This window comes from Triticum dicoccoides, chromosome 7B, assembly GCF_002162155.2.
Source record: "Triticum dicoccoides isolate Atlit2015 ecotype Zavitan chromosome 7B, WEW_v2.0, whole genome shotgun sequence".
Lineage (NCBI taxonomy): Eukaryota > Viridiplantae > Streptophyta > Magnoliopsida > Poales > Poaceae > Triticum > Triticum dicoccoides.
Window position 1 is genome coordinate 667,662,718 of NC_041393.1, and position 9,690 is coordinate 667,672,407.

At 48.9% G+C, this 9,690-nt stretch overlaps 3 protein-coding genes across 4 annotated transcripts in view; 1 reads left to right on the top strand and 2 right to left on the bottom strand.

Annotated features, from left to right (window-relative positions):
• The first annotated feature begins 2,125 nt into the window (after nt 1-2,125).
• LOC119337019 (haloacid dehalogenase-like hydrolase domain-containing protein 3) lies at nt 2,126-4,624 on the top strand. 2 transcript variants are annotated; one of them, XM_037609124.1, is made up of 5 exons: nt 2,126-2,456; nt 2,580-2,624; nt 3,340-3,634; nt 3,724-3,930; nt 4,026-4,376. In XM_037609124.1, the coding sequence occupies exons 3-5, from the start codon at nt 3,377-3,379 to the stop codon at nt 4,374-4,376; spliced, it is 816 nt and encodes a 271-aa protein (XP_037465021.1). In that variant the 5' UTR covers nt 2,126-2,456; nt 2,580-2,624; nt 3,340-3,376. The 2 variants fall into 2 exon arrangements, with proteins under 2 accessions (XP_037465021.1, XP_037465020.1); XM_037609123.1 differs by having other exon boundaries at nt 2,127-2,456; nt 3,337-3,634; nt 4,026-4,624.
• A 495-nt stretch (nt 4,625-5,119) lies between these two features.
• Nucleotides 5,120-7,407, bottom strand: LOC119340127 (protein DETOXIFICATION 34-like). Its single transcript, XM_037612032.1, has 6 exons — nt 7,180-7,407; nt 6,467-7,092; nt 6,096-6,391; nt 5,894-6,012; nt 5,684-5,770; nt 5,120-5,564 (listed from the first exon to the last, which is right to left on the bottom strand). The coding sequence occupies exons 1-6, from the start codon at nt 7,402-7,404 to the stop codon at nt 5,496-5,498; spliced, it is 1,422 nt and encodes a 473-aa protein (XP_037467929.1). The 5' UTR covers nt 7,405-7,407; the 3' UTR covers nt 5,120-5,495.
• A 314-nt stretch (nt 7,408-7,721) lies between these two features.
• LOC119335743 (ALA-interacting subunit 3-like) overlaps nt 7,722-9,690 on the bottom strand; it is a 6,922-nt gene continuing 4,953 nt past the window's right edge. The window contains exon 8 of the mRNA XM_037607829.1: nt 7,722-8,215. Coding sequence (XP_037463726.1) covers nt 8,161-8,215 — 55 coding nt within the window. The 3' untranslated portion in view covers nt 7,722-8,160. The remainder of the gene's footprint in view (nt 8,216-9,690) is intronic.

The following is a 9,690-nucleotide window of genomic DNA, read 5'->3' on the forward strand; positions in this document are numbered from 1 at the left end:
TCATTATCATTAAATCTTTACTAATCCCTCTGTTCCATATTAGTTGGCAGTGACAACTAATATGGAACGGGGGAGTATATTTTTAAATTAATATAATTATACTAAACCTAGTCTTATGAAAACATAAATCACACAATTGTGTTGCAATATTAAAACTTGAAGTTTTTTGTTCTACAACTCAAATCTCTATCATTACAACTATGAAAATGCTAATGCAAGACCATATTTTCACACGGATGTTTTATTATATTTGTTAAATTCTTTTTGGAAGTTTTAGCAAACTGAATTCTGTCTTAGTTAAGCAAAAAAAACATTCTGTTCTCACTATGTTTCTTTAGGACTATTCTTGATAAGTTTTGTCACTTGCATATTTATACTTTTGTGGCTATGTTAATATCTGTAAAAATATTGATTGGTGGTTTTGCAATGAATAAATTTCAGTACGATAAAGGTTCTTAGAATATTAGTATTTACCTAACTTTAACTAATAGAAATTTCTCGAATGTAAGAGTTGTCACTTGTAGTTGTCCTCCAATAGCCTCTCTCACCTTTACTATTTAGTATTGTTTGTCAAATTTTATATTTCTTTAGCTAGTCCACTTTACATACTATCAACATCTCATGTCTTGTCTATAATAGGTGATGATGTGTTTAACATTTAGCGTTGGATCCATCTCAAACAACACCAACTTGGACACAAATTATTTTTAAAATGATAAACATGTTTTCATTTAATTTAAATATGGTGTGCCAGCCTACAAGTAAACCTACTTTATTATTCTTGGAACGGGTTTTGCAATCAAGAAAGAATGTAGGTACATCAATCTTATTTGAATAGTGTCTCTATCAACTCAACCAAAAGTTTGCTAAAACAACACATTAAAGAAGATGTAGAACAAAGAAATTCATAGTAATCATGGAACAAATGCCACAATAGACTAAGGAAAACGGGAAACATAGTGAGAGAGTAAACATAGCATCGCATAAAAAAACTAGCAGACAATGACCGTGTGCTGGCCAACCTCAACTGATGCACAGTCCTTCTGTACTGCAGACTCTCTTCACCCCCCCCCCCTCCATGTCCTCTCTTTGGTATGCCCCTTCACGAATCTAGGTCTTTCCATTACCCAAGTCCCACCTTCTGATTAACGACCCAAATTCACCCCTTCCTCCTCCAACATCACGTAGACCACCGAAAAATTTCTACACAAGTCATTGATTTGCCTTTACTATCGTTCTAAAGGTCACTGATCTACTCTTGGATGGCGACAACCCTTCCTTGTGGCCTCTCTCTCTCTCAGAGGGAGTAACTGAATATACCGTTAGCCGGACCCTTATAGGTTATTGCCGTTGTCAGCTTTGCTATTGTCACTAGGGTCACTTCCCTCCTCCAACTTAACGAGAATGGAGTAGAAGTATCGAGATTATTTACTTTCCCTATTGTTTATCATCAATATTAGAGAATAAGATGATGGTGGATGAAGATGCCACTATAGATAAAGGATTCGAACTGGAAAGAGAGCGAAAGAGTAAATATATGGTAACATAAAAAGCCTAGTAGATAACAACCGTGGGATATCTAGCCTCAACTAATGCTCACTCTTCTTCTACTGCATGCCCTCCTCCCCGGCCAACTCTTTCCCTGGTATTCTCCTTCACGAATATGGTTCATTCTCCTAACTCGGGTCCCACCTCCCACTTCCCTACCACAACCATGCAACTTCCCCTCTCGCCTTTGTCGACCACTGGCAATCATTGACTTCTTGCATGACCACTCTGATACCGGGTCGCCGGTGTCCCTACCTCATGGCCTCGTCTCCAAAAGAAATAACCGAAGGCGCCGCTAAACCCCTTAGAGGTGATCGTCCTATCGATGTTGCTAGCTAGCCACTGATGTCACCCGGGTGGCCGGATCATCGCCCTTGCTCCCCGCTCCAGCAACATTTATATTTTCCTGTTATAGATTTTAGATTGTTCATGTTTCGTTTACGCAGGTATTACAAACTTTACCACAAAACACTATCCTTTTCTATGACACGTATTAATTACTACTCTTACTAGCTTTTTTTACAGCGTTTTAATAATACTATATATTCCTCTAAAGAGTGCAGCTGGTCCACTGCTGACATGGCACACCCATCTCTTCCAAAACACCCTATCGTCCCCCTGCCTTGAGCTGCAATCCGATGAACCAGCAAAACCGTGGACGAGCACCGCCGGTATTCCGCTCCCGAATTCCACAGATTTCCACTCCCCGCTCCCAAAGCCCCGAGACTTTATAGCCGGCGAGAACAAACCCAGCAAAATCCCATCTCCCAACCCAGAAATCCTCCCACACCCAGAAATGAATCAGCCTCTCCTTCCCCTTCTCTGAGATCTCAGCCTGAGCCTGCGCGCCGCGACTTCCACCGGAATCCTCCTCTCCCAGCCGCAGCGTCGCCGGATTGATTCAGGAGGTGGTATATCCGGATTGGATTATTTCATTTATTTCTTGGTTCCTGTCGTGTTCTTGCGCGGAAAGCTAGGATCTTGCCGCCGTTGGGCCGTCCCTGATTCCTCGGTGGTTCGTGTTTCTGCAGGCATTCTTGCCGGCCGGAGAAGCAGTCTTTGGTCATCTGCTCGAGGTAATGGCAACGGATAAGATTTGATTTGGATGCGGGGGGTGTTAGACTGTAAAGGCAGTATAAAGGCACGGCGCTCTGGCTTTGTGTTATCTGCTTTGAGCCGACCTCACTTGCTTATTTTAACTGAGAAATAAGGGGATCCAGATCAATGTTATCATGCTCTGCATTAACTACTAGTAGCATATTTTGTTTCAGTACAACAAATTTTAATGGAGTGCGAACTGCTAAGTGGTCTATTTAGGTTGAAACTCTTTGTTTTGTGGGCTGTTGTCCCCATTACTGTATCCAGTGATAATGTGATTGTTTAGCAGTTCATGGCCTCCTTTTTACTTTGTTTCCCTGTTACAATGTGATTTGATTTCTCACCATTTCGACTGATTGATTCCATGCGAGTCATTTAGCTTAGCACTGTGAATCTGTATGCTTGCTTCTTCCTTTAAAATTTGTCATGTTATCCATTGGCCGTTGCAATGAGGAAAAACATATTTGATATCTGTTGGGAAGGAGGGGTTGTTGCTTGTTAGTGCAAGTTTGATTTCTGCTGTAAAATGCTTAGTTTGAACTGTTATTTCCTTTCATGCATGTTATCTGGAGTACAAAAAAATCTCAGTTATTATTCAGGAGTAGTTAATTATACTCAAGTGTATGCCATATGTGTGAATCGTCGGTTATGCATGTTGCCCTGATTCTCCTTATTTGGCTTTGCAAACAGAAGAATATAACAGAGGCTCTAGTTCAGATCATCATCAGACATGTCGCTGCTATCGAAGTTACGGTTGGTCACTGTGGATGTGACTGGTACTCTGCTTGCTTACAAAGGACGGCTTGGTGATTACTACTGCATGGCTGCTAAGTCTGCCGGAAAGCCATGCCCTGACTATGATCGAATGCACGAAGGCTTCAAGCTTGCATACACTGAGATGGCGAGGAAATACCCATGCTTTGGATTTGCGGCAAAGATGCCAACGATTGAATGGTGGAGGATTTGTGTCAAGGATTCATTTGTTAAGGTAAAACCATTTTGCAGATTTTTTTTTTCAGGAATTAGCGTTGACCTTTTCATTTTCCTAGTGATCTGATTGTTCAACTTATACTGCAGGCTGGCTATGATTACGATGATGAGACATTTGACAAAGTGTTCAAGCGTATTTATTCCGCCTTCGGCTCCTCCGCACCATACTCGGTGTTTCCTGATGCACAGCCCTTCATGAGAGGGCTGAGGGAGAAGGGTATCACAGTTGGCATCGTCAGCAATGCAGAGTACCGTTACAAAGAGGTCATCTTGCCTGCGTTAGGGCTGAATCAGGTTTGATAACATCACACACGACAGTCACTGCCTTTCCAACCGTTTGTCGTCTTATAAAAGCAGTCACCTGATGCATGTCTTAGTTGTGCATCTAGGGCTCGGAGTGGGACTTCGGGGTGTTCTCAGGCATCGTCGGCGTCGAGAAACCTGACCCAAAAATCTACAAGATCGCGCTGGAGATGGCGGGGAACGTCGCACCGGAAGAGGCGCTCCACATCGGCGACAGCTACCGCAAGGACTACGTCCCCGCACGGAGCATCGGGATGCACGCGCTGCTCCTGGACCGGTTCAAGACCGCCGACGCCGAGAGCTGGAGGAAGTCCGGCGCGCCGGTGCTCCCTGACCTCGAGGCCGCGCAGGCATGGCTCACCAAGAACCCGACCGAGGAACCCGCTGAGGAGCCACTAGGGGCCGCGCTGCTGCGCAGGATGGCCGAGAAGCTCTGAATCTCGCCCCCTGGGATAGTTCCTGTTGTGCTCTTGCTGGGGAGTGAGGGAGCCAAGGAGAAGGGATGTGTTGTAGTGATGGTTCACTGGCCAGTTTAGCTAGCTGGAGCTACTTGAACTCTGGTAGTAGGCTTCCGGTGCTGTGCTGACTGCTGAATGTGGCAAGTGATTCAGCCGTGCGACGAACATCTTGCAATGACGAATAATTCTAATCATGTTTCGCATAATGGAGAAATTTTACATGATTCTGCACCGCGTATGAGGTTGGTAGGATTGCGATGTTGGGGGTATTTTGAAACTCCCAAGATGATTGTGGCATCTCAGCAGAAGCCATATAATCTTTTGCAACTACTGTGTGGGCAGAGTGGGTGCAAAGCCCTCTGGTTGCTCTCCCTGGTTCTGTTGTTTGGGTCCCACTGTCAGCAACCAGGGCACCATCCAGTGATAGTTTCGTGAGTAAAGATTGGCTAAAGCCTAAAGGCACCTTCAGTGTCTTTGCCAGTGTCAATCACCTCGCCATCGACTGGAAAGGCGCCTTGACAAGTGAAGAGATCATCTGGGAGAAAATTTCCATTCTCGCCAGGTGAGACCATCAACAGAGGGGGTAATTCTGTCGAGTATTCCCTCAAAAAAAGGGAAATATGTTGAGTATTTGGTATGTGGATAATAGTAGTTATGTCCAAGTATTCTCCGCCTTTCGTTGCATTTCAGAAAATCTATTGTGGCAAGATTGACTGCATGGATGTGTAATGTGCATTCCTTTTGAAATTTCCAGGGTTGCTGGGTAGAGAGAATTCCATGAAATGAAAACCAGACAGACTACAACAAATGTCAAAGGAAAAAAACTTGCTGCCCCAATGGTGAGAGACAACGGCGCAGCAAGGCGCGCATTTCCTTCTAGTTCTATACAACTAAAGCACACAGATGCCACTGCATAGCATGGTCTAAGAAAATTTGGAAATGGTTCAAAAAGGAAAAGAAAAAAATGATGGCATGAGAATGACCATCTTACAAATGTGACTAGAAAACTAAATATTACATCAGCGCCACAAGGTAATAGGGGCATGCTTCTCTCTTTCTTCGGGGAAACAGAGTTTTATTCATCATGGTGATCTAGTTCTACTCCAGGAGAGGTTTGGTTACATCTGCGCCGCCCCACTTTCGCACACGGCTTGAAGCCAGCGCAGCCTGCGGTTGTAGGGCATGAGACATGAGCAAGGTGAAAAGCTCAGCATTTTCCATATGAACAACATTTACGTACAACATATTCGAAATCGAACAAAGGTGAGAAGGAATTTTATTCATACCTCTGCGTTCCAATCCGTTCCCCACACTATGAAGATCAAAATCAGTGTCTGAAGTGCAATCCCACAAAGCATGCCGGCCCAAATCCCCTAAAATCACAACCAATGTCGCAAAATTCATAACCAAAATTATCGCGGAATCACACCCCAAACATTCTTCTTCTTTTTAAATTTTGCAATTTGCAGTAGAGTTTAAATGACAAAACCAATTACCCCAACTCCGTAGCTGAACTTGTAGCCGAGAAGATACCCCAGTGGCAGCCCGAAGATGTAGTAACAGCCCAGGTTGATGTATGCGACAAGGCCCTGCCACCCTCCTCCAATGGCGACCCCTGAATAAGATGAGGTTGAGCAGACATGAACAAAATTACAAAATGAAACTAGCAATGGTGTGAGGGTAAGAAAAGAAACATGCCTGAAAGCACGGGCTGCACGCTGTTGAGCACCATGGTGAGGCCGAGCAGCCCCGCGATCCTGGAGACGGCGTGCTGGAGCTCCGAGTCGGTGGTGTAGATGACGGAGAAGCTGTCCCTGAAGACGAGCACGAGGGCCATGCAGAGCAGCCCGATGAGCAGCGACTCGCCGACGACGACCATGACCGCGTGCTTCGCCGCCCTCGGCCGGCCGGAGCCCAGCTCGTTGGACACCCGAACGCTGATGGCGGCGTTGAGGCCGATGAAGATCATGCCCTCCCATCCGTTCACATTCATGCTGCAAAGCCACAAATGTGTCAGATGGACAGCCATGAAAATGTAACGGGTTTTGGTAACGAGTGTCAAGTAGTACCAGATGCCGAGGGAGTCGACGGCGATCTGGGCGCCCTGGAGGTGGCCGGTGAGGACGGTGATCATGCCGATGTACCAGATCTCGAGGCAGAGCATGACGGCGGACTCGAGCGAGAGGCGGACGAAGGCCCACATGTCGCTGAACGCGGCCGCGGACCAGCCCCGCCAGCCGTCCCGGCACCAGCCGACGATGTAGGCGGCCTGGGCGAGCGCGATGGCCCAGAGCGAGACGTCGTAGGCGGCGGCGGCGCCGGGGAGGCCCCGTCCGAGGACGGCGACGAGGAGGTAGGTGAGCGCGGCGTGGAAGCCGAGCCCGGCCACGCCGACCCAGGCCAGCACCAGCACCTTGCGCTGCGCCTGCAGGAACTTGGCGGTGGGGAAGTTGACGGCGAAGGAGAGCGCGCCGGGCAGGATGCGGAGCGCGAACCGCGCCGCCTCGCGCGCCACGGCGGCGTCCTGGCCGATGGCGAGGAGCAGCGGCTCGGCGAGGGCGTAGAAGGGCACCATGAGGAGGGAGGCGGCGATGAGCACGATCCAGGAGCGCTGCAGGTAGACGCCCAGCATGGCCACCTGGCCGGCGCCGAACGCCTGCCCGCACAGCGTCTCCAGCGCGCTCCCCATGCCCAGCTGCATGCATGCCGGTGCCGGTCAGCAATGGCGCCGGGGAGAAGAGAGGGGAGGAGGAGAGGAGATGGGTGGGGGGTGGGCACGTACGAGGAATCCGAAGGAGAAGGTGGAGAAGACGGAGAGGCCTATGGAGGCGGCGGCGAGGGGCAGGTTGCCGAGGTGGCCGACGAAGGCGGTGGTGACGGAGCTGACGGCGAAGAGGCTGAGCGTGGCGATGGCGATGGGCGTGCCGATGCCCCACAGGCGCCGCGACTCCTCCCAGACCATCCGCGCCGCCTCCCCCGCGGCCGCGTCGTCGCCGCCGGTCCCCATCGTCGGCAGGTTCGCTGCAGCAGCTGTCAGCGGTCTGCGTCGGCCCTCGGCTATCCATCCAGGTATCTATACTCCACGCTCCGAGGAGGGAACGGAGGGCGACCGCCGGTAGGTAACAGCTACCCGCGCGCGCGCGAGCGAGAGTACCTACCCGTTGCGCGCGCGCGCGTGCACGGGCGTTTGTCGAGACATCGAACAGATCCTTAGATAGGATAGGATGCATGTGTTTATCTCTTGAGCGGCATCTGTGAATCTGCTGAAAACCGAATCGATGCAGCACGTGAAGAACTAGTAGTACTTTCATTGTTACCCCGAAAGAAATTACAGCAAATCTGCTGCACTTATTACCAGACTTTGGTGCCCAAAGGCATGCACGGTCTCGAATCTCATATAGGGTCAACAAGCCATTACATTACAGGATGGTTAATAAATCCATACCACAAAATGAGAAACTTATACTCCCCCCGATCCAAAATAAGTGTCGCAGTTCTAAACTGGGGTTAGTTCAAAACTGCAACCCTTATTTTGGATCAGAGGTAGTAATACAATCCGTAGTAGTACTCAACAACAAGGATCGGCTGCTGTATGCATGCCCTACAACAACAAACAAAAGAACATAGATCCGTCTGTTAAAATTTACACACACAGGTGGTCTAAAGCTACTGGCAATCTCATGTATCATTTAGGGCATGATGATACATTTCACGTAGTCGAGGCGGGCATCAATCATATGCCATATCGAGTTCGGAAACACCCTTAGCGGCCTGCGGGGTGCCTGTTCCAGGACAGGTAGTTGTGATCTCCCAGTTTCCTGCAAAAAGGCCATAGTTTACAACGGTAAGAAGGCTCTCATCCAGACAGGTCAAAAGAAGCAATACTGGTTAGTAACATTACACAATTTACACAGAATGTGGTTGTTTTGTATCAAGTCCTACAGTGCTTGTTTTGTATCGACTCCGTTAAGTGGGAATACTTGCTTGATCTCCTCCAAAGGCGAGGATTTCCGAGCAAATTTAGGGATTGGATCGCAGCCCTCCTTAGCACCTCTTCCTCGAGGATCGTCCTCAATGGCATTGCCGGCAGCCCCATCAAGCATGGACAGGGCCTTCGGCAGGGAAACCCCGTGTCCCCGCTCCTATTCGTCATCGCCATCGATCCACTACAAAAAATCTTAGATGTGGCAGCTCGGAGGGGTCTCCTACATAGAATCAGGGGGCGGGGAGCCATGTTGAGGACCTCCCTCTATGCGGACGATGAGGCTGTCTTCTTGGCTCCGATCAAAAAGGATGTTGACAACCTGGCAAGCATTTTGAAGGGTTTCGGGGAGGTCACAGGCCTTTGCACCAACTTCCAAAAAAGCTCGGCGGTGCCCATTCGTTGCAACCACCTGGATTTGGGTCGCCTAACTCAAAGTTTGCCGGCTGCACAGACCTCTTTCCCACTGCGATACTTGGGGCTCCCCCTCTCTGTTTGGAAGCTAAAGTTGGTGGATCTCCAATTTCTCGTGGACAAAGTTGCAAGCAAGTTATCAACGTATGATGGCCAAAACATCACCACCATTGGACGTACGGCCCTTATCAAGTCCGTGATCACTTCCCAAGTGGTCTACCCCGCCACCCCGTTGGTCATCCCACCAACCATACTTCACAGCGTCAACAAGCTCGAGAGAGCTTTCCTTTGGTCCGGTTCGGACAAGACAACGGGGGCCAAATGCAAGGTGAATTGGGAGTATGTTTGCCGGCCACTAGAGTACGGCGGCCTTGGGGTACTCAACACTGACAAGTTTACGAGGGCTCTCCGTTTGCGATGGCCGTGGTACGAATGGAAGGAGCCCACCAAGATGTGGGTGGGAATGGGAAACCCATGTAATGAGGAGGACCTCAACTTTTTCTATGCTTCCACCACCATCACCGTTGGTAACGGTGCGAGGACCCCCTTTTGGGACTCTCCTTGGCTCCTTGGGCGAAAGCCTAAAGACATTGCCCCGCTCATCTATGAAGCTTCCAAGAGAAAGAATTGGAAGGTGAGGGAGGCCATGAAGCACAACGCTTGGATTCTCAAGATAAACCCCCCTACCAATGTCTCTGTCGAGCACATCACACAATTCTTCGCTCTATGGTTGATACTAAATGAGGTCCAGCTTGACGAGCTCAACGAAGATGATATCCTTTGGAAACACACGACCTGTGGGCAATACTCGGCAATACTCGGCGGCCTCCGCGTATAGGGCACAGTTCCTAGGGATGGTCCTTTCTCCCTTGGACAAAATGGTTTGGAAGGTTTGCC